The sequence below is a fragment of the Aphelocoma coerulescens genome, chromosome 6 (assembly GCF_041296385.1).
Source record: "Aphelocoma coerulescens isolate FSJ_1873_10779 chromosome 6, UR_Acoe_1.0, whole genome shotgun sequence".
NCBI lineage: Eukaryota > Metazoa > Chordata > Aves > Passeriformes > Corvidae > Aphelocoma > Aphelocoma coerulescens.
The window spans coordinates 15842259-15869630 of NC_091020.1; the positions used below are offsets into that span (position 1 = coordinate 15842259).

General features: G+C 39.0%; 1 protein-coding gene and 1 long non-coding RNA gene across 2 annotated transcripts; one reads left to right on the top strand and one right to left on the bottom strand.

The window, feature by feature from the left end:
- Positions 1-7278: 7278 nt before the first annotated feature.
- PLAU (plasminogen activator, urokinase) lies at positions 7279-15586 on the bottom strand. The gene is made up of 11 exons (XM_069019344.1): positions 15557-15586; positions 13860-13970; positions 13215-13266; positions 12933-13037; positions 12224-12389; positions 11876-11961; positions 11562-11751; positions 10771-10925; positions 9690-9830; positions 8968-9116; positions 7279-8413 (listed from the first exon to the last, which is right to left on the bottom strand). Exons 2-11 carry the CDS (start codon positions 13917-13919, stop codon positions 8219-8221), a joined length of 1299 nt encoding a protein of 432 aa, XP_068875445.1. The 5' UTR covers positions 13920-13970; positions 15557-15586; the 3' UTR covers positions 7279-8218.
- An 87-nt stretch (positions 15587-15673) lies between these two features.
- Positions 15674-20237, top strand: LOC138112381 (uncharacterized). The gene is made up of 3 exons (XR_011151726.1): positions 15674-15810; positions 16893-17013; positions 17301-20237. It is a non-coding gene; the product is annotated as an uncharacterized lncRNA (long non-coding RNA).
- The last annotated feature ends 7135 nt before the right edge of the window (positions 20238-27372 follow it).

Sequence of the window (27372 nt, forward strand, 5' to 3'; positions counted from 1 at the left end):
CGTGCTCTGTTGGAGGAAAACTGTTATGTGGTGTACTGCGCTTTTGCAGGTTCTTCTTAAACGCTTTTCCCGCTGTTTCCACGACTTCCTGTGAACGTGACATGGAATAATTTGCTTTGGTTTGGTTTTGGTTGTGGGGGTTTTGGTGTTTTTTTGTTCGTTTGCTTGTTTGTTTTTTGTTCACGAAGTAACTGTCTTTGTTGTGGCAAGGGGTTCTCATAAGGACAGCGTTCTGGCCATTCTGCTGCTGTAAAGGATGCTAGCATTACCTGAAGTCTAGATAGATCAGGAAAATGCAGGATTATAAATGTCAGTGAGGAATCACAGACTCGTCTGGCAGGATCACAGTTAGAAGTGCCGGGTTATATACGTAAATGGCTGAGTAACTACTGCTTATCCCATGCTCACCTTTTTATAAGTACTGGGGTGGAAGGGGGCCAAAGGTTATGCTATAAATAAAAACACTTCACTGTGATTTACGTGCTCAGTGAATTGCCTGTGCATTGGCTGCGAGAGACCACATCTCCTTTTCCGAGGCTGCTCCCCCATCTAGCGGCAGGTCTGTACCTTGTCTGCCGGGAGAGGGATGGAGATGCTCGCGCCTCACTGCCCGCCTTAGGCACATGACTTAGGCATGGATTTGAACAAAATCAAGTGCAGCCCATCAAAGCTGGGAGTGTATCTAGACCAATCAATAAAGACATACTTACTTTTTCTTCAGATGTTCATAAAAGTTTTAACAGAGAAGAATGGGATTTTAATCAGGGAAGCTGATTTAATGGAAGATTTAAGGGACGCTGCCTTGTCTGCTGGGAGCTTTGTAGGTGTGAGATTATTTCATGTAAAATGAGAGATGAGGCTGGCCCAAACACATAGTACTAAATCTGGAGATAAGAATTCAATCACTCTTGTAAATCATTCAGTATTGAAGGGGTGTTTGTCAGTGCTATATTTATATTCCCCCTTTAAAACTGTATTTCTCTAATAGCTCACCAGTTTCCAAATTGATCTGATTACCTATATCTTTGAGCTGAAGACCTTTACATTTCTTTTTTGTTGTTTAATCTGTAAAGCTTAATGTGTAAAGCCTGTCTTGATACATCTTTGTTTCCATACCAAGATTCTGTAACTAAAAATACAAGACTAGAAGTTCTGTTTGGCAGTGGGTTTGTTATTAATAAAAATTAGCCATTGGTTCCTGTGCAGTGATACCAATAACGTGGTTGGGTTACTGGTAACCTTCTATGAGAGAAAGCTCCTACAGAAATGCTCTTTGCCATTGGAAGAGACTAGAGACTATAATTTTAATTGTAGTGTCCAGGCAGGTTTAACAGATACCAGACAAAGAAAACCCAATAAATAATTAAATAGTATCTAGTCTTGATTGTCCCTATAGAAACTAGAATGTACCAGCAGATATAGCTATTTTCTCATTCAGGTTGAATGCAGGAGCTCAAATGCTGGAGATTTGTAGGATCCTTTGGGATAAGGTCAGTAAAATACATTACATATATATAAAAACTTCAGCCCTTGTCATGAATGTTTAGTGCGAAAAAGCATAGCAGAAAATCTCTTGTATTTGTGAAATTTGAGCCTTGTTACCATAGTTTTTGTAGCTGTAAAATTATCGGTCAGGCAAAGATAATTAACTTGTTTAAACAAATGTAGTGAAAACTATAAAATCTCATTATACTTGTATAGTTGTCTCTTTTTTTATACTGACACAAAGCCTGTCAACATAGGTGCCAGCACACGTATGTATAGCCTGGCCTTGTAGTCTGGGATATTTTCACTGAGATTCCTTATCTGGTTCCAGAGAGTTTTTTAAACATGCTGCCTCCTGACATTTTCAATGTTGCGATTAATAATGCATCTTTTTATTATTATTATTGCCAGTTTGTTGATCTAAAAGACTGCTGACATAGATCGCAGTCAGGTGACAAACTTTGTTTTTAGGCTTTGAAGTTCAAAGCACTCCTAAGCTAGTGTCCTTGGGAGGCTGAAATCCACTCTTTCTTCTTTCACCACTTATCATCTTATATGTTTGACAGCTCTGTTGCCTCTGAACAGTCAGTCTTTTTCCTGGCCATATGATTGTTTTCATGCTTTAGGAGGATGTCTGTGTATTTTATGTCTAGAATAGGACTGTAAAAGTAAAAACTGTTCCAAATTTTTAAGAGTAAAGCTAGTAGCTGATACAATTTTCCCTCCAAATGTTTTTAAATCCCTTTAGTGTAGTTTTAAGGCTGAGTCGAGTTGACCATCAGAAAACATTTCTGTAGCCTGGTTTCAGCTATAGAATGTAAAAAAATTCTCTGATTTGTCTCCCCAGGTAATAAACAAAAGCTTGCTTGATGCTGTGTGTATTAAAACAAGCCCATTGTAAATAGAGGATACAGTTAATGTAAGACAGAGCATTATTAGAGAGCAAAGATTTAATATGTAAGATAAACCTAATCACAGTTATTTTAGATAGAACTGGGTTGTTCTGGAAAAATAATTTGAATTTATCTGTGTATGTCTAGTTTGAAATTAAATTAGCAATTGCTTGTTCTTTAAGAAGATACATAAACGGTGTTGTCTGTAATCAAATCCACCTGATCCCAAATGCAAGGTGTGAGACAAATCTATTCCATTTTGAGTGGCAGCTACTTAAAGCCCCTTGGTGTCCTGCAGTGTTGGCTCAGGTACTGTCTAGCAAGTTCTAGAGCAAAACTTGACTGAGATGGTTACAGCTACCTGTTTAAGGCAGTCCTTCCTGTGGCTGGGGCTGCTAACATAGCACGTAAGCATGTTTAAAAATAAAAATATTATCCAAGCACACAGCTTTGCAATGTGTCAGACTTTGCAGGTGCATTTGAAGATGAAGGAGTTGGAACATTAGTGAAGATTTTTTTATCACGGGTGCTAACATGCTGTATTAATGCCAAGTACATGCTGTGGTCTTGATGGAACAGCTGCAGTTTGAACAGCTGTAGTGATGTTCTGGTTTATGTCACTTGAGGATGCTTTGTTTTAACTTAGGCTAAAGTTTTGTGCCACAAGGCAAGAAAATTTAGGGAAGAATTAGTGGTAAGTAATTCTTAGCTATGACTGTTGATGTTATGAATTTACTGCACTTAGAACATTTCAGCTGTCACTAGCAGAGATACTTTGGTTCACTTCTAATAAATGTGAAACTGCCTGTGGATGTGTAAATGTATCCGTTTTTCTGGAATTATACTGTCACCAAACAGGCATCAAATCCCAAAATGCTTGAGTCTATGATTGGCAAAGTCTTGTGGTTGCCTGTGATTTTCATCTTTTTTCGGGATTGCCTCCTTACAATAATACTGTGCTTTGGGAGATTTTATCACACACCCAGAGGCCTCTAGCTCAAAGTGTGCTGAGGTAATTCATGTGTATGATGCCAAGTCAAAGCATTACATACAAACCACTTTTCAGTTACTCAGTAGAAGAATAACATTTCCACCATCCAATGGGGGATAATAATTTTATTCTCCTGCCAGTTGCACATGTTATTCATTGACGTTATTTTGCACAGTGGGACATGGAAACAATTAATTTGATTCTAGCCCTTTCTAGAACATTATTTTGTTAAGAGTCACGGAAAGGTTTGCTCAAAACTCTTTATAGTTATTAGCCTACCATTAAGAGGTTTGCCTTTAATTGTTAATTCAGAAATCCAGACTATTTTCTCTGATAGGACCCATTTCTTAAAGCCACTTTTTAAAAAGATGGGTAAAATTGTGTAATATTATTTCTAAATTTCCCTGTAATGTCTGTTTTTTCATGTAGTCATCTCAGTCACTCAGCATGTTCATTGATTTCATAACAAAACAGGGAACCTGAGGTTAGATGATTTCTCAAAATACCTTTCAGTTGCATTGCAAGAGCCCAAACCAACTATTTTATTTCTATTTAATTTTTTCTGAAAAATTCCAGTGGATGAGGCTCAACACCACTCAGTTCCATTTATTTCATGCTTCACTACTCTTACGAGTAGAGTAATTTCATAATATTTCAGTTCAGGTTCCCTTCCTGCAACCAAGATTATTGCTTTTTACCCCATCTCCAGAAGATGCAGAGAACAGTTCATTCCCTTCTCTGCTTTGGTCTTTTCCCTTTTGAAGAAGTCCCCTGTAAATTTTGCTTCTCTGGATAAAATAAACTAAGTATTTTCAGTCTTTTCTCCTTGTCATGTTCTGGACCACTAATTACTGTTGCCTTTTCATGAAGAAGAATGATACCCAGAACAAAACACAGCTGAGTGTCTGCCTTGTCCTGAGGTTTACAAACTGTGCTCTGATGTATGTGTCAGTATGTTTACAGTTTTTACTCAACACTGTTGACTTAAATCCAGACTGTGGTCTGCAATGCCTTCTGGATCTGTTTTAATACTGGTTATCACTCATCTACTTCTGTGTGTTTGATTATTCCTGTTTCTCTTCATTACCTTGTTCATTTTCAATGACTCTGGATTGCTGCGTTCACTCTGAATTCTGTTTGGATGCCGGTATTCTCACAGCCCTTTCCAGCTTCAAAGATCAGTAGTGTATCCTACCAGGCAGGTGCAACCTAAATCTGAATGAGTCAACTTGTTGGCTGTAGCTATGGAACTGGACACAGGAACTGAGCATACTGCTCACGTGGATGTGCATGTGTTTTCATGCTTGACTTTTTGAGTTTGCATCTCCTTTTGCTGTTCATTAAGTACATAGTCCTAGTTCCTTCAAATTCATGCAATCCACTTCTTATAGTTCCATTTCATTCACTTGCCAAAAGTTAAACAACACAACCCAAATTCTGTTCCGATTGTCCATTTGTATACTGTGTGAGATGTGATGGATTTGGAAGGGTTATGCTAGACCAAGTTTGAACCCAGATCTTTTCTTAAATGAATACGTAGTGTACTTCAGCTTAAGATGGAGGTATCTGAAACTTGAAATTACAAGACTGATAATGCAGAAAGATTTGATTTTCTTTTTATGGATAAGTTCTGTACTCATTAGGCCTAAAGCAAGAGCTGTGGTTAGGTATCAGAAGTGAACCAAAGGTTTAGTGACCAAATAGTCATGGTGGTTTTTTAGTTCAGGTTTCAATATCCACAAACAAAATCCTCTCATGCATACAATTCCACATGGAAGTGGTGTAACAAACAGGTGATGATGTATTACATTTCCTCATCTCTTAGTTTATTTTAAACAGGTTTTTTTTTTTAAGTACTTTGAGTCACATTTTAGTTTCACTTCCATGAAGAAAGCTTCAGCTATATAAGGTCAAGTGGTCTGTTCATTCAGGATGCATCATATCCTTCTAAGAGCTGACAGGTTAAACAAGCTTCCTCTGTGCTCTGGACGCATCAGATACTGCTTTGTCCTTCTTTTCTTGGTGTGTTTCTTCTGTGGAAGTATTGCAGATAAGTGGGAACTTGAGTTCATGTTAGTCATGCTTCTAAGGCTTCTGAGAGTATGATCTCTTCACTTGGGCTGATGCCCACCTCTCAGCTGTTTCTAAATACTCCTTTCTGTTGCCAGCAAATACCTGAAATCAATGAACCACGTTAAGTAAGAGTAGCTTTATGATATCAAATTTTGTCTTGTATGTATGTTAGTACCCAGCTGATACCTAATACCTTCTAAAACCATCCTCTTTCTGGTCATTCTGCAGGGGTGTTTGCCAGCCTCCACACACAGTTCTCTTCTAAGTTGTTTCTCTCCATCTTCACCAGCACCTCAACCTGGATCAACACCTGCTCACTCTCTAACAGGGAAAAAGAATGTTTGCTGTGGATTCTGTTGCAGGAAGAGGAGATTTTGCAAAACTGTGCTCTCATCTTTGCCCTTCATTTTTCCAGGCTCTGATAACTAGCCAGGCAGATGATACTGTAGCTGTGGGGCCAAAGTCATGCAGAGAACATTGAAAGAGACTACATAAAATTGTATAGCAGCCAGAGCAGAGGTGTATATATACTGTCTAAAGATTTAATTTTTGTTGGAACAGCTTATCCAATATAAACTAAAGAACAAATAAGATTGCACACCCAACAGCATCTAAATGGCCTCTGCCTTCAAGGTCCTGTCTTTATTTATACTTTGCCCAGAGCTTCCTAGACTTCAAACTGAAGGAGACCTAAATGCTAGTTTTATTTATCACTCCTTTTTCATTCTTACTTATATTCATAATGATGGAAATAAGTTGAAATTTAAATCATATTGACTCTCTGGATAGAAAAAGCCTAGAGAAGTCAATGACAAATATACTGTTAATTGCAATGAAAATTATATGTAATGGCACTGAAGATACTTATATTCTCCACCTGTCAGAGATTTGTTGATTTAAGTATTTTGATAAGTGCTAAAGTGGAAGTGAGAAATTTACAGCATGCCAAAAGATATGCTTAAACTCTAGTATATTTTTGTCTAAAGCTGTATTACCATTTCTTACTTTGGGCATGAAGTATTCTGCCAGCACTGGTCAAGCTGTCCTGGTAGTTGCTATCAAAAGAAGCAGTGAGGAGATGCTTTTTCTTTCACAGAGCCTCCAGTCTCTCACATGAGATCTCTTAACTCATTCTCCAGAAACAATGCAGTTGTAACCAACTCTCTGCACAAACTTTGATCAGGAGTCCACAAAGTTGCCCCAAATAACCACTGCAGATGGTAGAGTTAACTCTGCTAATAAATTTGTTTGCAGATCCCAACCAGAAATTGTATTGCTAGAGTTTGTAATCCAGCACTGTCAGTAATCAGTTTGTGTTTAAGTTGTGCTTGGTGTCCCTGTCCACGATGGGGAGGTCAGGGCATTAGTCACAGTACAGTCACATGGTTGTCAACTCTCACTCCTGACAACTCAGAGCCAGGCAGATCTGTAGGAAAAGGGAAGTATTATCCCTCCCATTTTATAGAAAGGGTACTGAAGTATAAGGACACATGACCTAACAAATAACAGCACTACAACTAGTGGAGATGTTACTGAGTTCAGTCTTGGGCCTCAAGGACCAGACTTCATTAAGAGTCTTCCTCCTGTCATTCCCCCACCAGTGTGCAAGGTCCATGTACCCAGACTACACTAAGCTACAGCTAGAGTATGCTTTTCACAAACACCCATGCTTTTTGGAAAGAGAAAATTCAGCTTATGCATATCAAATATTCAATAATTTGGAAGTTCAAACATGTATGTTTTACTAAGGAAGATTACAGGCAGATTGGAACTTAATAATGACAATTCTATTTTGAGTCATACCCATCTATTTTCTAGAGAGGAGAAACAAACACATAAGAAGAAGGTTTTTTTAATGATACTTAACATCCATAATACAAACAATAAGTTAAACACAGTAAAAATAATTAAATAAAGCTTGAGGTTCCAGCCCTCATACAAATAATTAAAATCTATAAAATAATTCAGATCTACAAAACAAAGACAAGTTAAAAAAAAAAACCAGAATAAGTCTTGGGGAGAAACAAAAAAAAAAATCACTTCCATATAATATCAGTTAAATGTATGGAAATAAACTTCTGACTTTTGATGCCTGCAGCATTCAACAAATGCCAAGTCCTTAAAACTTCTTGTGGGTGCATATGTACATGTAGAGAGGTTGCATAATCAGACTTTCCAGGGCACCCAGACACCTTCACGTGTGACCTGGAAGTCCAGCAAATTTGCAATTTGCCTTCTTGCAGCACAGTTCTTAACTGAAATACATTAAAAGTTTGTTATGCTGACTCAGCTACTACTTTTTTTTTTCCACTTAGATGCTAAGTCTGATCACTCTCTCAGTACTGGTCTTAACAGGTTAGGTTTGTGTGACTTGAGTCTTAGTATTATTCAGTACAATGAGGGGAGATTTTAGACTCAGGTCATGTATAAAATGAATACTTGAGTTAAGTAAATTGAAACTGTATCAGTATTTCCAGAACAAATGCTGGTTCATAAACAAAGTAGACAGATAACTTGCTGTGCATAGTATCGTGCATGGGAATACTCATTTAAATGTTAAATATTTTAGCTTCCCATTGAGTGGTTTCCAGCTAATTCAGAGTAGTAAGATAACATATCAACCATCTCTCTGCCTCATGCCTCAGGAACACTGATGTGAGTGATTGACCACACAAGCATTTCAAATGAAAGCCTCTTATGACATTCAGGTCTTCACTATCCTGGTGTCAGTTATAGGCTGAATCTTGTTCATTTCAGTCCAGCTGTAGAAAAAAGGTCACTTTGGTTCAGGAAGAAAACGACTCTTGGCAAGTACCCCATTCATGTTGGAGTCAATCCAGTTAAGGTATCGAGTAACTCTGGTGTAAACACCAGGCTTGTTTTCCTTTGCACATCCATCTCCCCAGCTGACAATCCCATAAACTATCATCCTGCCATTGTGCTCACAGACCATGGGGCCACCGGAATCCCCCTGACAACAGAAAGAGAGCATATTAGGTCATTTTCTGCAGCTGGAGCCTGCAATTACTGCTTTTCTAGAGTTAAACAAGTTAGCAGGGACCTATGAGCTAAAGCTTTGATCTTCGAGAACATTGCTTAGTTGGAACAGAAGGTTTGGCATCTGCTCTGACTTGAACAGTCTCTAAAGATAAGGAGTTCTCTAGTTCCCCCATAAGGATACTGGGAGAATACTTACCTTGGAAAACAACCCTCCATCCCCATCCTAAGTTTACAATCACAGATATTAGACTAGTGATACAAGGTCAAAGCCAGCATGCCAAATCCTTCATCACAGATACTACGCTTCTTGCACCTCCAAAAGACCTGGAGGGGGTAAAATCTAACTCTGGGCTCCAACTTTATTCCAGATGTTTGGCCATACTACAGGTCAGCCCCACTTGATATACTAATTTCCAGTTACATAAGAGACTCTTGTGACTAGGAGAATTACAAGATGCCACCAACTGATCCATATAGAGTACATGCATTTGAAGTTATTTAGAAAATAAACCAAACCAATTTTACCTTGCAGGCATCAATCTGCCACATGGGATCCCCAGCACAGACCATGTTGTCAGTAACTCTAATACTGTCATAGTATTCATCTTTGCATTTTCTTTGTGATATTAAGTTCACAGTGGCTGACATCAGTCTTTGGGCATAGAAGATGTCATCTGCAAACAAAAGATTTTCATTATTTTTACCATCCAAGACAAAAAAAAAAAGGCAAGAAACCCCCCATAACACAATTTCTGCACTTAAATTAGCATAACCATTCCAGTTCTGCATTAAAGTTCTTATTTCCTTATTTTGCAGTATTGGTTTGCTTTTACTGTTAATAAAGAAGTTTCAAAGAGAAAAACAAATGTTCCAAACACAAAATATAAAGTTTAGTCTTTAGAGAAAAAGAGTTTAATAATTTTTGATGGAAATTCTGCACAAATGCAATCCTTTGCTAATCCTCCCACATGGGTTTAATTTTTTTCTGCTCCTTATCACATCAGGAATGATAAAAATTGTGGTTTATGTCTTGGCTTACTTCGTATGGTTGACGAGTGACAAAAGCATCAGATAGGAAATGCCATAGACAACTAGAGAAGCTGATAGCAAAGATCATGTTCAAGAGATGCACATGGAATACATACAATAAAAAGGAGTCTTTTTGCAATATTTCACAGATCATGGTGTAAAAATCATCACATTCCTACATGGAAGACCAGCTTTGGAAAGAGAAGTCATTCACTTACAAAAATCTTGCTTTCCATAGCCAGCTATTTCACAATGGGTATTGTCTTTTAAGTGAAGGTTTCTCTCTGGCAAGCAAACTGTTCTGACATACTTGGATTCTACTGCACACTGTCCAGAAGTCGTCCTTATCCTTATCAAAGCTATGAAACAAGTCAGAAAAGATATAGTTAGATTTGTAAAGCAAGTTTTTCCCCTCAAGTTCTGACAACAGAAGTATTTGGTACAGTTAATGGGAATAGTTGCAATTATATTTAGCTCTGGCTACTCATGCCCCCCCCCATTGCTTTTGGAATGACAGTCATTACTTCATAACAACAACATTAATTTCCCAACACTAAAATTGACAAATGTTCCAACTTGAACTTGCTTCCTCAATGGATAGTGGCTGATAGCTCAGGGAAGAGGGTCTTCTGCAAGAGTATCTTTAGATGTTTTAAAAGATCAACTTTCTGACTGGCTGTAGAGGGTGGCACCCACTACCCTGAATGGCTTACAGAGCTTTTCTTGGATTTTCTTTACTTCAGCAGCAGCAGCAGGAGGAATCCAGAAGGGGTGGTAGAGTTGTAAATGTCAAGTTCAAGAGTGGCAAATCTGTTCTGTGCAAGTTGCAAAAACCCATCTCTGACACTGCTGCTTTAGGAATAGGCTTGTGAAACCCAGACTTCCATAAAAGTCTGAATTAATTCAGGATAACCCCCAGCTAATGCAGTGCCTGATATGGCATTCCCATGCTATATAATGAAACCTACTGTGCATGCATTGTTTCATCATTTACTGTACATACAGTGTGATCTCTAGACACATAATAAAATGACAAAAAGGGAAAGCTGCCACCAGTGCTTATGGAAAAGCCACGTCTTCCACAGGTCCAGAGACTGCCTGCCAGGTAACGCATCTGATATGTGCCACAACCAAAACTTATACAAGTGCAAAAACTGTCAGCACAGGCCTAGTTTTCAGGCTGTTCCTGTTCCCCTTCTTCCCATCTCCGGTTCTACTTCTTTTAGAAGATGTATGCCACAATTACGTAGCCTTCACCTATCCCAGTGTTTTAAAGGCTCATATTAAGAGGATACTTACCAATATCATTCTCATTGCCACCTGTGTCATCTGTAAAGTCAGGGTGAGAGATGATCTCATCAACCATGAATACTTGTTCCTTATCATCAGTAACATTCAATATAGACTTTCCAAGAAACACTTTGTAGACAGATTTGTTTATTGGTCTTCTTGACCTGAGTGAGAGCAGAGAGATTGATTAAGACTACTGATTTCTGAGAGTAAGGTCAACAGCTGTGATCCAATCCTAGTTCTATTTCATATTTATTTTGATGCTGATAAGAACAAGTAAAAATTAGTCAGTTTTGAAAGTTGATCCAATATTCTGAAGGAAGGCATCCTAATTTTCCATTTGAAGGGATTAAGATAGATATTCACACATTTTGAAACATGCCTAGCTAGTAGCTACTAATGCAAGGCATTGGCATTAAGAGTCCTCTGCAGGATGCCAGGAAGTTCAGCTTTCCACAGAAAAGCCAACAAAGAACACCCATAGATGTATTACACAGCTCATCACCATCACACTACAATTATTAAGTTTTGGGAATGGCTAAGGTAAAAATGAAATCTTGGCACCAATATACACTAAATTGTTTAAATTGCATCCCACCCAACTGTCCACATCTTGCTAGTTTGTTCTGCTAGATGTGGACTCCCAGAGGCTTAATGTTTCTTTGGCTGCTCTTCTTGCTTTGTTCAATCAAAGGAACATTCTTACTGTGGTGCATTCCAAAGGTTGCTCAGTGAGCATTGCACAGAGAAATCAGATGAAGAAAGTTGCAAATAAGACGCCCGTGGAACTGGAAACTTACGGAGTATGGAAACAGTGCGCTGCTGTGAGCACCCAGCAAGGGTCGATGAGGCTGCCACCGCACAGGAAGTGGTCCATGCCCCTTATGTTCTGGAAGATGCCAGCTATCCAAGGCTGAGACTCAACCTCTGCCTGCCTTCCACCAACAATCTTGAAGTTCTTGCTGATGCTCCTTTGACCACACACAGGCCCTGTGAAAAGAAAAATTTTGTTCAGATGTTCTTACAAATAAATTCCAACCTTGTGGTATTAAAAATAAAATTAAAAAACCAAACAAACCAAACCCCAAATTATGTTGAAACTAGTATTACTTACCACATTTCTCTATGTTGCAAGGGGTTTCTTGAATGGCAGATCCCCTTCTGGTGTAACACCAGGGCCTGTTCCTTCCATTTGGGTTTCTAAAAGATAAAAAAAGTGTTTTCATAAAGACAGTTTTAGAAAGTCATAGTATCTTAAAATTCCAAGTGTTCTGAAAAAAACCAAAATACTTTGTTGTAAGATATACCAGGGAAAAGAATCCTTCAGAAAGTCACATTCCAAATAACTTTAGTTAATTATTCAGTTCTGTAGCGTTATTTTTTTAAAAAGATGTTTCTCACTGAAGCACCTCTGGGGCTGTGATAGTAGAAATCATCACATGAAGAGTGATGCTTTTCTTACCTGCAGTAGCTGTGTTTGCCCAGCCCAAGCTGCAAAGCATTCTCTGAATAAGCATGGTAACGACCCCTAGTGATTAGTGAGGGCGAGTTCCATGGCAGACATTTGTCTTCTGTTGCCATCCCTCTGTAGTCCTCCCCATTTTCAGTATAGCACATGCTGTCAGTGTCTGTGAAAAAATATTTTATTAGCAGCATGTTCTTGTTTATAATTGTTCTGTGACAGACATGGACAAATCCTTCCAACCAGAAAAAAAGTTCTTACATTATACTCAAAAACAGATACAAAATCTACAATGACTAGATATTGTTATTACATTTGCTCTATATGAATTTTGAGCATCAAGTATCTTACACTTTAAAGCACACATATTAATTCTTTAACAATTTAAGTGAACTTCACAATCTAATAAGTTCTTCTGTTTCTGAACACTCAAAAACTAGTTAATTTTTTCCACCCCAAACTAAAAGTAAGGTTGAGGTAAGCAATCTTCATGAGGAGGCAGGGACAAGAAAAATTAGAGATCCTGATTTTGCACCAACATTTACTTGTTTCCCCTCATTTAGTCTGTTAGCATAAGCTGCTAAAGGCTATCCTTTAACAGTCATGTTTCTGGGTAATACTTTCACTTGGCATTTCATATGAATTCTCTGATTATCTTTTAGACCTTTCCAATCATTTTAGTTAGCATTAAGGAAGATAGATACACTACCTAGTTCACAGTGAATCCCAGTGTATCCATCTGGACATATGCAACGACCTATTCCACTGAAGAGGTAATAGGTAACGCATGTTCCTCCATTCAGACAAGGGCATTCTGTAAGTAAAAGACATCACTAATTATAGGCAAAACATTTGAACGCAGACGTGAAATGTAATTGCAAATTAAGTTTTAGGTGTTTCAGTATCATTAGGGGCTTTCTTCCTTGTGTGGAGGTATAATTACAGGATAGTAAGTTCTTTTTAGGTTCAAATAGAACAGGCAGATGCTTACCCTTGTGTTCTGATCTGCGTTTATATAGCTTGTAGTACTTCCAGCTATAAATCTACAGGAAAAGAAAAAAAAAAAGTATTTTTAAGGAGGCAGTTCCTTTTCTGTGGCTTGATCATCTATAGGCCCAAACTCTGTTCCCTACTGTATACCTTCAACAGTTTAGGTTTTAGCATGTAGCTACCTGCTGAACCTGCTCTGTGGAATCTGGATATGAATAAGAAGTGGAGCTCTAATTAAGCAAAGCAAAATGGGGAAGGAAAACAAATCCCATGTCATGCAAACAAAAACCACCAAAAAACCCAAGCTCAGAAAAGCCCCACTGAGCTGTGCCACTGCATCAGGTCAACTTTGCAATTATTTATGCTGTAGGAACCCAAGCAGCTCTTAATGGTCACTGTCCCTAAAACAGGGAAAGAAACTTCACCCTCTCCACCAAGCAGTGCAGCAAAGATGCAATATTCATCAGTTGCCCCTGTCATTTTGGTGACCTTGGTGCTTCACATTTGTGACATAGAATAAAAACCGGAAAATGTATTCAACAATGGATTCCTGTTCTGTCCTTCAAAGTATTCCCTCTGCTTTGTAGGCTGGGTATGCCTTTCCCCATGAAATAAGATTAGGCTTTTGATATGCTTTAAAACTTACAGACTCTAGTCCCGTGACAAGTGTGCCCAATGTTATGGTGAGGAAGATGAGTAACTTCATGTTGTCAGTTAACTTCTCCCTTTGCTCTTCTTCTATCTGTATTACTTTATTCTGAAAATAAAAGAGGAATTTAGTGTCATGCTGTAGCTTGCATTGTCAGCTTTCTTGCTTCTATTGTCTTCAGCTGGTTTCAGATAAGTTACAACACAACTGATGAAGAACTAAGCATCTACTTGCAGTGGGATATCTGCTTATTATTGCCACATATTAAATTAGAGGTTATACTTTGCAGCTCTTTTTTTTTTGTACAGTCTCAGCAATACAAACAGATTTTTTTTTTTTTTTTTTTAAAGAGTGTGAAGCAGGGAATGAGAAATTGGAAAACCCATACTCCATTTTTGCAGTGTGGACTAAAAGCTGGAAATTGGCAGATATATTTAGCTGCTGTCCAACTGTTTTTACCTATTTAACTGACCATTACTACCTGCAATGAAAGCACTGAGCATGCAACTTCAGGGTATGAAAGAGAAGGCTCCTTTTTCCAGTACCTCTATAGTTATCAGCTGCATCTTGTTGATGCTCAGCACTTAGGTAAGCCTGGCTGCCTCACTGAAGCCTCTAACCACTGCCAACTCTTGAAAGTCTGCTGGTGATGTTGCCTCACTTATTTACAGTATTAGAGGCTTACAACATATTCTGTCTTGATTTCTTACATGCACCTGGATCTCATAGCCAAACATGTATAGCAATCTTACCAATGGTAAATAATTATCTTGTAACAAAAAGGGGGGGTACAATAAAGTTCCCTACATCCTTTTCTTTAAATTGCAATGCAAGTCATGGGAGTTTTTTTTAAAGCATTCTCACCTATAGAAAACTCTGAAACCTGATTTTTAAAAGATTTCATGGGAATCTCAGTTATATTTACATTAGCAAAAAACCAAAAGCAATGCAGTAGAAGAGGATGTACAGAACCAAGCTGGTGCTGAAGACCTGCTCCACACTATAGCTGCTTCAGGTTTCTACACTGTATTAATTCCACTTTGGTCCTGCAGACTGAATGCCTGCTGATATATGGATTGCACCCTCTAGCTGGGCTTTATTTGGAAGCAATGGAGTGCAAGTACTCTATAGCTCATTATTGAGCACTCCTAACACACATTAAGTTCACGTACTCATTGGTGGAAACCAAAATATGAGAAGATAACTGGATTCATTTGGAAAATAGACATTATTGGACAGTATACAAAAAATGCTGATGTAGATACAAACTTTGCTTGTAAGCAGGTATCATAATGCAAGAAAGCAAACCATGCCTCAGATACTTGGCTGTGCATGTTTTTCAGATTCAAAGGAGATTTCAGCAGATATACTTCCCCTTAATATTATTAAGACAATTATTTTTAGCATTTTTGGCAGCAACGCAAGTAATCTCTTCTTTCTTACCAGAAGCAGTTTCTCAGACCCAGCCTTCGCATCACAAACAGCAGTACTGCTGATACCTTTAAACATTCTGACATACTGTAGCAAGTAGAACTGACCTTCCCCCTGCTGCGATACCGCATCACAGTGGCTTTTTTTTTTTTTTTTTCTTTTTTTCTCAATGCAATTTAAAGAGCAATCGCTTCAGCCCGACCGACTCAGCCACAGCACGGTGCTTTTAGCGGCCGATGGGGTTTCAGAGGCACGGCACTTACCGGCAGCGGAGCGGCGATGCCCGGTCCCGGCGCTGCAGCGGCTGCCGGGCGCAGCCCCGCGCGGGGTCTATAAAGGCCGGGCCGGGGCGGGGCCGCCGCCGCTGCCGCCCTGGGGCGGCTCCGCACCGCCCCCTCGGCGCTGCACCGCGCTGCGAGCGGAGCTGCCCGGTGACTCAAGGAGGAAATTTTTTTATGCTGCTTTTTAGTTTCGGGGAAGGGGGTACGGTCAAGGCGAGCAAACAGCTTTGTACGGGGTAAGATTTCTGGAAAGGGCTCTTTGGCTTCCCCGCGGCAGTCAGCAGTTCCTTAAGAGCATTTATAAAAACAAAAGAGAAATGTGAGTGAGAGCTATGAAAGGAGTGACTGGAGACATGCCTGGAGACATGACAGAATGATAACATGTATGTATATGCATTAGCAATAAACATAGAATGACTATGAAGCGCGCCTGGAGATACAAGCAAATGTGGTGTATTTTATTCATATGTTGCTACCCTTAATGAGAGAAGCACAAGTGATTTACTAATTGAGGATTAAATTCTTTCAGGTGTGGGTTAAACACAGCCCGCTGGGAGGGAGTATTGGGCCAGAATGTGCGCTTGAAGCACTGGGTGTGTTTTCAGAGAGCTGTCTTAAGTTGAAATGCGGGACATTGGGGACAGTAGGAGGCAGTTCTCATCCCAGCTGGAATCTATTAGGACACAAGGCTTACAGCAGGTGCAAAACTCATCTCCTCTAAATTACTTACAGCTTCCTTGGCCCTGAGCAATCTTCTGCTCGTGAAAAATTGCTCATGGTTTTCTTATAATTTCTGTCTTCCAAGGAAATATTCAAAGCAGCTCATTTCATGAGATGAGGATGAAGATGTGAAGTGACAGATGTCTAAGAATGCAGACCCAGCCCAATAGATGGTCTTTCCTGGCCCAGTTTAATGTGATTTTTTTCACATCATGCTGCGATGTTATAGCAATGCAGTGAATAACAGCAAACCGGTACATAGTATTTGTGGGTGTATTCATAGGGTTTAGCTTCACGTAGTGCAAGTGACTAAGGTGAGGTAGGTCTCCACAGGCTGTGTAGCTGATGAAAAGCAGTTTTTTTAGAGGTAAGGTCAGAGAAGCAGTTGACCTGAAATTCCCTCAAGAGAAATGTTTTCACAACTTGACAATTCAGAACTTAAGGAGACTACCTTTCTATGTTTGCCATGTAACAACTGGTATGAGTATGGCTCAGCTTTCTTCTTCCCTCCCCATCTTCTATCTGTGTCAAATCTGGGGTATAACCATACCTTTATTTAGGTACTGTCTGCTTACATTCTCTATTCCTTTCTGTTCAGATCTTCAGGCTCACATCAGAACAGATCTCACGTTTGCTGAAAGCACAGAGTTCACTTCACTGAATGACAGGAACTGAGTCAAGAGAAACAACTCAGGCTGGAAGTCCATAAGTGAATATAGGTAAGGAATTTTAGGAGAGAAATTAATCTCACATTGTGTGGTGACTTAATGTATCACATCACAAGTAATTAGATCCTCTAAGAAACAGGGCAGAAAGTATCAGGGTAGAATCCCCATGGCACTCTCTTCATTTCACAGGAGTGGCTATCAAGTAAACTTACTCTAAGGAATCAATTCTGGAGAGGGGGAATAATCCAGATTTTAAAAGAAGTCTGGAACATTTACTCAATTTTAATACACCAACCTTACACATAATAAATGTAGAAATAGGTTATGATTTGATTCAGCAGGGAAGAGCCTGGATGCAAGAAGAGGAGGGCTCCTCAGGCCTGGACAGCACCTCTCCTTCCTCCTCCATGCTCCCAAGGAAGAGACTCTAGGCCTTCCTCAAACTCTTCTTCTGGAGAAAGAGTCAATCCTAGAGCAACTGTTTCCTCTTTCATATTTGTTGTTCCCTGAGAAGTGTCATCAGTTCTCATTGAACCTCTCACTGAACCTTTGACCAAGCTGTGCAGATGCCTCCTGTTCTTCATTTTCTCCCTAAAACCTGGAGGTTCATACTTGTTTTCCAGATCCAAGAACCAAAAACTTTTGTTGTCTTCACTCTGACACAAGATACGGCAAGATTCAAATCTCCCTTTTTCTACCATTTGTCGTATACTCAGGTTTTACTGAAATACTGCACTTCTTAAGTACATCTAGAAGGCCCCCAGGAGAAGTGACTTGGGCTGTGGTGTCATTCTGTTTCAGACTGGTGACCGCTACTGATCAGACTGGCAGCTACTGACATGTTTGCAGTGCTGCTTTAAAGCTGTCAAATTCCTTTGGTCTAAATGTTTGTACTACCTACATAGGTAAATGAGTTATAGTTGAAACTGGACCGTACTGAACTGAAAATGTGGCTTAGTAAAGATATCCAAGCCAGCTGCAAAAAAGTTTGTTTTGGTACTCCAAGTAACCTCACAGCTGCATCATCTTTATGAGCATTAAATGACTCTTAGGGAAGCAGAAATGCATGAGATAATTTCCAGTGCCTGGATTCACTGAGCTGGCTGATGGCTGGCAAAAGAAGATCTGAAGTGAAGTTTCAGGTAAAAGAAATTCTTGGAACCTTGTTACGTGTCCTGCCTTAAGATAGAAACCTTGGAAAATCTGTAGCATGGCACTTCTGCCATGTCCTCCATCTGACCTCAGAGCTGGATCTGCTGGCACAGATGGGAAGTGCACAGGCTCAGGGAGTGGGAGGGATGAAACAGGACCGGTTCTGCTACCAAGGGATTTTCAGTAGCTTCAGGGTCAGTGTTTGTTCTCTATTGCATATCTCAAGAGTTTAGAAGGGCCTTGTTACAGGCCATGTCTTCTCTCCAGAAAAAGATTGTGATAGGACAGAGGAAAAGCTGGTCTTTAAAACTCAAAATCAAAGTTGTTTGGGAAGAACAGTGAATAAAGTTAAATGCCCACTGCAAGACTCTCACTGGAAGTGGAACTTACTTGCCCAGTAGATACTGATTATAAGAACTCATGAGGCTTAAGAGAGAAACGTGTGTACGGACTCATGAACAAGTTTTGTATTTTGAGAGGCACATGGTGCTTTCCACAGTTTATTTCCTTTTCCTTATACGTGTCTGTGGTTTCATCACTTTGGTCTCTTACCAAAATTTGGCACAGGTGTAGGCAGGATGGAAGGGGGAAAGACTTCTGAATAAAAAGAGGTTGTATAGGAAGTGCTAGAGTGAGCTTGTAGAAGACACTTTACCTGCTTAGTAGGAGTACAGCATCTACATGGGAAAATACTACTCACAAAATCTCAAGTCATTCACTCATTTTTGTCGTCAGGGCTGTTAATAATAGGGCTTTATATATTTCTCTTGTTTGCACCTGGATTATAGCACAGAGTAAAGAAAATTTATACACCCATTGTGACCTGTTCATGTGATCTGAGTCTGCAGTCAGAGAGCACTTCTCTAAAATAGAAGTCAGATGCAGTGGATCTAACCCCGAAGAGCAAGTAGTATCAGACCCACAGCCAGGCAGTTCTTGGGTTACTGTGATTTTGTGTTTTAGTTTTCAGTTCCAAATAAAAATCTTGCTGATTCTTTAAATTTATTGTTGAAGTAACTTGAATGTTTCGGACTAATCGGCCAGCCTGACTTAGCAAATTTAGGAAAGATAACATTCCATTCCAGCTAGATGAGAACACTGACCCTCTGAGAAATACAGGGGTTTTATCTCATGGTGGTGCACTGAAAGAGATTGTGAGGTTTGAAATGTTCTGCAGGAGTTGCTGGGTGAAGGTATTATTGGTTACAGTGTTCATTTTCACATCTGATGATAAAATATTAAAACTCAAGAGAAATACTATCCACCATACATCGACTCTGTCCATCAGTAAACCCCAAAAGGCTAGAACTCCCAGGGAGTTAAATAACTCTATAAATATTAGTAGCAAGAACTGCTACAGAAGTGCTGTTCCACAAGGAAAATTTAGGCCTGAGGCTTTATATTGCCTTAAGTCTGGTGGTCATGTGGTGCATGTTCTGGTTTATATCAAGTATAAGTAACATCAGAATTAGTCCTTTGACTAGTAAAATGTCTGGTTTGCCAACATGACTTACCATGAAATAGAAAAATAATTTTCAAGTCCTCTCTACTCATGGTACATTATGAATGGAGAAGTTTACATTTGCATATGAGCAGTTATGTGTGCTTAAACCTCTGTCATCTCAAATGAAAGAGCAGGGTTAAGCCACACATTGAGTATTTGGTTAGTGATTAAGCATACAAAAGCTAAGAAAACACCTAGAAGTCATGCCAAAAGATTGGCATGACTTGTCATCTCTATAATGATAATAGCTTGCTGTTGTCAGTGTTTTTAAAGAAATTAGTTTGTCGTTGGATTAAGTAGCACAAGCTATGAGTATAGAATTTAAAGAATATAGCCATATTTACAATTGCTTTGTGTTTTGGAATGTAGCTTCAAACTCGAACTGTATTGGATTACAGTTAATTTTGGGTTATGGCAGAAAGGATTTTAAGGCAGTCAGAAAGTATGTTACGAGTTTAAGGGAAATTTTCCAGTATAAAGTTGATTTAGATTATTTTATCTTTGTCTTGAAAAACATGGGTACTTTTACAGAAAAACATTTTGTATTCTCTCTCTGATGTTATCCAAGTTAAAGTTTTAGTCAGTTTACTTCAAGCTCTTGGGATAATAACTGGAATTACTGAATAAACCATTAGATTTTGAAATGTAAACAAATAGATTTCAAATGTTACATTATCACTATTAATAAAGTTAAAAATATAAAGCTCACTCTTTAATCTTATTTTCTCAAATTACAGTTTGTATGAGTCCCAGGAATTTCCAGAGTAGCTGATGTTAAATTTAATGTGATTCATAAAAATTCTTGTACTTTAATGACTCTTGATTACTTGTCAGTTGTTTGTGGTTGGAATCTGAAGCAAATGGTGATCTCATTTCCTTTAGGTACAATTCAGCTACTCAGGTTTCTTTATTTAATTTTTTTTTCCTTTTCCTTGCTGCCTACTGCTTTTCCTCTTATCTCTGTTATCTGTGTGCGTAGAAGCAGCAGAGCATTCTCACTTGAAGGCCACTGGACTCTCTTGGATGCTTGTGGGCACTACTTGTGGCTTTGCAAGCAGCAGGAGTAGCCAGGCTTTATTTCTGAGCTAAGCCAGCGTCACCTTGAGTGCCTGTAAAATCCCCGGGCACTGGGCCTCTTTCATTTATGCGTAGAGAGCAGCTACCCACACGAGTGTTCCTGGTTTTGTATACAATGATTTGTTGTTTCAGTGAGCTGTCCGGATACGGATATTTTTCAGAACAGCAATGATCACATCTGAGGATTTCTTCACCAGCTTGATGTGCACCTGCTTTTAAACTATGCTTTGTATCTCATTTAGCATTATGAAAATTCATTGGTTATAAACATCAGCAATCTCGTTGACATTTGGTCAAATTGCTCATTTGAGACAGCTAATATCTAAAATCTAAAGATTAGTTGAGCTACAGATCTTGCATCCAGATTGTAAATAGTTGAAAATTTTGTTTGTGTTTAGGTCTAGGCCTGTCTTTAGTTGGAATTGTAGTGCTGATAGCACTGAGAGAAATACAAAAAAGATTTCTGAGTCTAAAAGTAGAAGGCAGAAAACAAATACCAAGGGGTTTTAGGGATTCAGTTGTGCTTCATTTGGTGATCTTAAATCCCAAAGTAGAATATTTTTCAAGGGAATCCTTTTTCTACTCTGCCATTTACTGGTCTGGAATAGCACATTGAAATCCAACATTGGAAATTTACAGAAACAGCTGATTTGGACTATTATTTCTGCAGTGCGTCAGTCAATCAGATGCACATTCCACAGGAAACACAACAAACTGAAAACACACCAGTTAGCATATTTCTAGAGAAAAAAGATTTGCTAAAATCTTGGAAGAAAGCAAGTTTTGGGGATTGACCTCTGCAAGCTGTGTCCCAGTGATGGCGTATCCAAGGAAGCAGCATACCCTAAACCCCCTGTGCAATACAGCCCAGGCGAGAAAATTGGCACTGTTCATCTCTGTGAAAGGCTGCCTGGGAAGATCATTTAGGATTCCACTCCTTCTAAAGCATTAACTATCTAAATAAATACAAGCTACAGGAAAAAGAACCCTTAAATCGTGACATTTATGACATTAGTAATGGACTGTTCCATGAAGTACTGAAGAAGCTCTGAAGAGAAAAAGGCACCTCTGTGAATTTATAGTTGAAGGAAAACGTTACCAAATGCAGAAATGTGGTAAAGAGCCCATAAAGCAGCAATGCCCAGTGTGTCAGGCAGTTTCAATAGACTTGCAAGTGAACAGCTGTTGAAAATTTCAGAGGATAAAGAGTTTTAAGGAGAAAAAAGAAGTTGCTTCCTGGGTGCTGTTGAATAACCGCATTCTTCCTGCATAAGCTCATAAAGAAACTGTGCTGAGAAGAAAGGAGAAACAGAATTAACTTGGGTACTCTTGGGTAATAATAGTGTGTATCTTGGGTGCTCTAATAATAGTACTTATCTTCCCCCCACCACCACTCCTTCGGATGTTTTGGCTGCATTCTTCCGTTTTTTTTAGTTTGCTTCTTGTAAGTTATTTCTAGTTATGGACACTGTGCTACTTTCCCTAATCTTTGCTGATTGTTGTTTCAAGTTTATAGGCTCTAAGTAAATACATCTCTAAAGAAAGTTTGCTAGCTCCCCTTATCCTGTCTATAGCAGCTGCAGATTTTATGGACAAACGAGGCGGACAGAAAAAACCCTGAAGAAAAAGGGAGATGACAGAGCCTTCTCATGTATCATAAGCCCAACAGAAAAACAAAACTTTTAAAAATGTGTTTTGTTTGCAAAATAGGCCTTTTTCATCTTTGTGCAAAGTCTTCCAGAGAGAGATTCTGGCATAGAGTGCCCTATCATCAGTACCAGAAAACAGAAATGCTTACTTTCTGTCTCCCCACTCTGTTTCCATGGCTTTTTCTTGGCCATACTGACTACTTATGCCATTCTGTGATTTTGGTTAGAACGGCTGGAAATTACAATGTTTTCTTTCTTCTGAAACATAAGTGTGGTTTTGACCAAAATATCTCAAATTGAGATACAACAAAGTCCCCATCATGGGGAGTTTTTGGAGTGTGCCTTCCCATTGTTCTCCAAGAGGTGTCAGGAATACTCTTGCTTCTTTCTACGGACCAAGCAGTGAGAGAGGCTGTCATTTATAGGGGAGATGAAGGCAAGGTGGAGAGCAGATTCCATGCTAATAAATCTCTTAGGCTCAGCATCTTGGCTGCAAGCCAGTACTGTTGTAGTCATGATCAGAAAGGTAGAGAGGGAAGTGGGGAGATGGGGGAAGAGGCAGTGTTAAATGTAACTTGCAGGGAGAAGGGTAAGAAGAAAGTGGTTTTGTCCGAAATGGAAGAAGAACATGCTGCTGGAAAAAGTTGAAAGATACTTTTTCTATGGACTTAATATGAGAAAAACTACTATGTAGACAATGTAGGTTGGCCACAAGAGTTATTCAGGAGGACTCAGCATCCAAAGGATGAATGTGAGAGGATAGGCCTAGAGGACATAGGTTGTGAGGTGCTCTGAGAGTGAAAACAAATTATGTATAGCTGATTCAGTGAAGAACCAGCAGAAGATACATGACTTGATCAAAGAGAATTCCACAGGAGATTTGTTTGTATTTGATAAGCTCTAAAGAGATCACTGCATGAGGGAGTTGCAAGTACAACTGCAACTGGGATATTGTTAAGGTAAGACTTAGTATAGGAAAGAACTGGATTTTCCCTCATGGCACCTGGTGATGAACATTCATGTTGCCATCCAATAGGAAAGCTTTTGTAGCCCATATGAATTCCCCTGAGATAAATGGAAATTTCTAACATAGTCTGTGTAATACAATTCATTATATGGAACTACTTCTATGAATAAGCATTACTCAGTGGGAGTAAGGAACATCAGGACAAATCCTAGGCTACTGTATTATGCTGTACTGAATATTACTTAAAATCACCTTGCACTGCACTGAATATTATTTAAAATAAAAATAGCTTAGGGAGATGCTCATTTTCTGTTCATTTCAATGGAATAGGTCCAAAATACCTACTAAACCAGAGACCTGGGCTCTCTTCTGAAGCACGTCTATAAGCTCAATTGCTCCATAACATCTTTATACTGCTCTAACAGGGATCAGCATTTGACTTGTTATAACTCATCACTCTTTTCTTGTGTCCACCAAATTATAGAAAAAGCCCACTGTAGAACATATGTTCCAGTGGAACAGCTTTTCCTGAAAACTACCTGGTTATTCATTGTCTCATGGGCCTCAAATCTGTTTATCTCACTGCAGGGTCTTATCAGAAAAAGGCAGAGATTGACTCCTGCCCTAGGCCACCCTTTTCACAAAAGCTAGAAATTTATGCCTTAGACTGACAAGAGCCTGGAATCCAAATCTTTCATTTCAGGGTAACTGCAAAAAGGGGGTGCTGCTACTGCTGGCTCTTTTGTCAAGCTCCTGCTAACTTCATATGCCTCAAGAGGAGGAAGGGTGTTTCTCGTGCAGGCACTGAATGCAATGATTCTACAAATATACAAAAGGACGTGTTTAATATTTTTAGGGGGTGCTCTCGTGGGACATAAGGACATCAAGTACCTGCTTTAGGCATTCTGAACCAGGTCAAGCAATGTTTTTTTAGTGTTTCCATGTCTAAGTTTGATACATGTGGAAGTTAAGCTTATAAGAGTGATGATTTTCAAGCTAAATTCCAATAAAGGCAATGTAGGCTACTAGGTCACTTGCTTCAGATAGTTTTAGGTGATTAATTGCTATTCCTCTGCCTTTCATTCTTGCCCCAGTGTGATTCATAATGAAAAAGGGATTTATCTTGTCTTTCACAGTATGGCGATACATTAGTAGGTGATTCCACAATGGTATTCAGTGCCAGGCAGAGGTGTTTCCTTTGATCCCCAAAGCATGTCACCACATTAACATGAGATAATTCCTCAAAGTGAGATTCATTAAACTCACACTGCTGCCCAGTTATGGTTTCACAGCTCTCAATTCTGGAGCAAGATAATTTGGCACACTTGGACTTCAGTGTTTCTGTGCATTGACTTCTATAGGCATGTTTGACATTTTCTCTCTCACTGTGGAGACTGATTCCTAAAAAAAAAAGAGAAAAAAAGAAAAAGAAAAAAGAGGAAAGAAACAATCATTTAAGGAACATAAGAAAACCACAGTCTGAGCATGTGACATTCAAGTCTGTGCAAGCGTATATCGAGTACTAAAAATTGAAACAGTTTGTGTAAGTAACTTCAGACTAGACAATGGCAAACTTTACCTTTAGCATCTTCAAAAAAGACCCATTAAACTATTAAAATGTAAGTATAAACTCTGGTGCATATGTATGTAGTACAGACAATTCAAAAGGCAAGAGAAATAGTATAAGCTATGTTTGGTTGTTAACAAATGGCATGGACATTTTACAGCAATTGCATAAAAGTGAGAATAAGAGCAGATACCTAAACATCTGGTGCGACTCATTTACGAGACAATTTCTTCAGATGTTAACTGGACCAATGCTATTAGAGCCAGCAGAGTCCAGGAGCTGTGACTCATCAGGAGTGCTGAGAAACCTTTGATTTGACAGGTAGTTCTCTGAATCCTGGCATGAAAATTGCCTTCTGAAACAATGGTAATACTTCTTTTAAAGAAGTCTCTCTAGGAAAAGAAGCAGACAAAAAGCTGAGCAGCTGGGAGTCAACATCATAATTTCTTTTTAGCTCTTGATATAATAAGTATTTCAAAGCACTGCTTTTAAACAGGTGATTAACAATAGAAGTGTGTCCTTATCTGTTAACCTATTTCGTAATGAATGGTAGATCTTTGGTAAAGAATGGTAGATCTTATAAATGACTGAAGGAAACAGTGAACTCCTGACTTCTTGTAGAGTATGATTGTCATCTCATCTCTACTGAAACCTTTTCACAGCAGGGCAATTATTTGCAGCACAATATTAGGTTGTGGCTATGGGAAATGCCACAGTAAATACTTAGAAGCTGCAGGTTTAGATGTATAGGAATATTGGGAATGCTATGATCTATTTGGGCTGCCTGTATAAGCTCAAATTGTTTTAAATGCGAAAGATTTGGTTCAACTCTTAGTGCCTGGCACATATGCAGCCCACCTTAGGTCATCTGAGAATTTCTGATTTGAAATTTCAAGTTTGCCAGTGGTTCTTACTTTCATCACTGGGGTATGGAATAAAGTGTCAGTGCTGTTACTCCACTGGCAAAAATAATGTCCTAATTCCTTGTGCACGAAACTTCAGAAAGAAATTTGAATGCGTTATCAATTCATGGCCAGGCTTATACAGCTGCCTTCTCATTCCACTACTCTCCTTTCGGACAAGCTTCTTCAGAAATCTAGTAGTTAATTGAGGCTCGAGACTAGTTAAGTCTTTGGTCCCTTTTAGAAGGAAAAGTGACTTACTGCTAATTAAAGATGTGAAATATTGCCTACTTTGGCAGACATGCAAGTAGTCAGATAAATTTAAATAAGCTCTCAAAGGAGAACTTAGAACTGGGCTAACAATGAGAAATCTAAACAGAAGTATCCATTACTTACTTAATCAGCCTTATTTTGTGCATATTCCTTGGACTTGACAAACATCTAAGCACATCTTGCCAAAACCTTTGTTAATGGAAATCATAGTAGGAGAGTCACAAAAATGTAGGAGAGTGCTTAGGCTTTGCAGGGTTGCAGAAACAGCTCTGCTGTCCCATGTACAGCTGAAGTGGTTTGGACTGGCAAGCAGGCATGACCTCATGATAAACTCACTGATCCTCACTAGCAATTAATCATTTGGCTACTTGCAGCCAGCAGTCTACCACCAAGAGGAAGAGACTGCTGTCTTCCTTTTGCATATCATAAGGGCAAGTACATTTATCAGCATTGTTGACTAGAGACTTTGCAATGAATTTATGAGCTGATTTCTGTAATTTCTGATAATAGTACCATGTAAAATTTCCCCACTAGTAATTTAGTTGTTTTAAAGATGTGTAATATTACAGTGACCTAAGAGTTGCTTGTTTTGTCTCTTTCTAAGAGTTGTTCAGCCAAAGATATGGAACTCTGACTCTCAGAAAGTTTGAGTACTCATGACTTCCTGATAAGGAAAAATTAGCCTATTCAGTAAGAGGTCCATTCTGTTATAATGAAATGCTTTGCCATGCCATTGAAGAAGGACATAAAGCAAGAGGAACATAAAGATAGACATGTTTTCTCAGTTTTTTTTTAAATAAACCCCTTATTTTATCTTCCTAAGAAAAAATATCGTATAAAACTTACTATATGTTACTGCATTTTAATAACCTCACTCAAAGATTTTGGGATGGAATAGTGTATTTTGAACAAATGCTACACAGACTGTGTGTATTCTGCAACATTATTGTCTTCAGTTGTGAAGCTGATTTTCAGCTAACCAGCCAAGCAGTCCTTGGAAATACTGCAGGCAGCAAGAGTCCCGCAGGAAGTGGTATTTGTGATTCAGTCAGCGGCACCTTGCCCACTGAGTCAGTGTTGAGCCAGGGTCCAAATGTGTTTCTAGCGTGTGGAATATAAAACTGAAGTCATGATTGCTGCAGCCTCTGGGAAATTCACTGAACTATTGACGAGAACAGGGATATTAACCGCAACATCCCAGATTCCAGACAGGGATAATTACAACTTTCCCCCACTTACTTCACTGGGAGAATAATTCTTCTCATTTTCTCTAAGTCTTGTACTTTTATTCCTGCACTTAACAGATCACCATCCTCTAG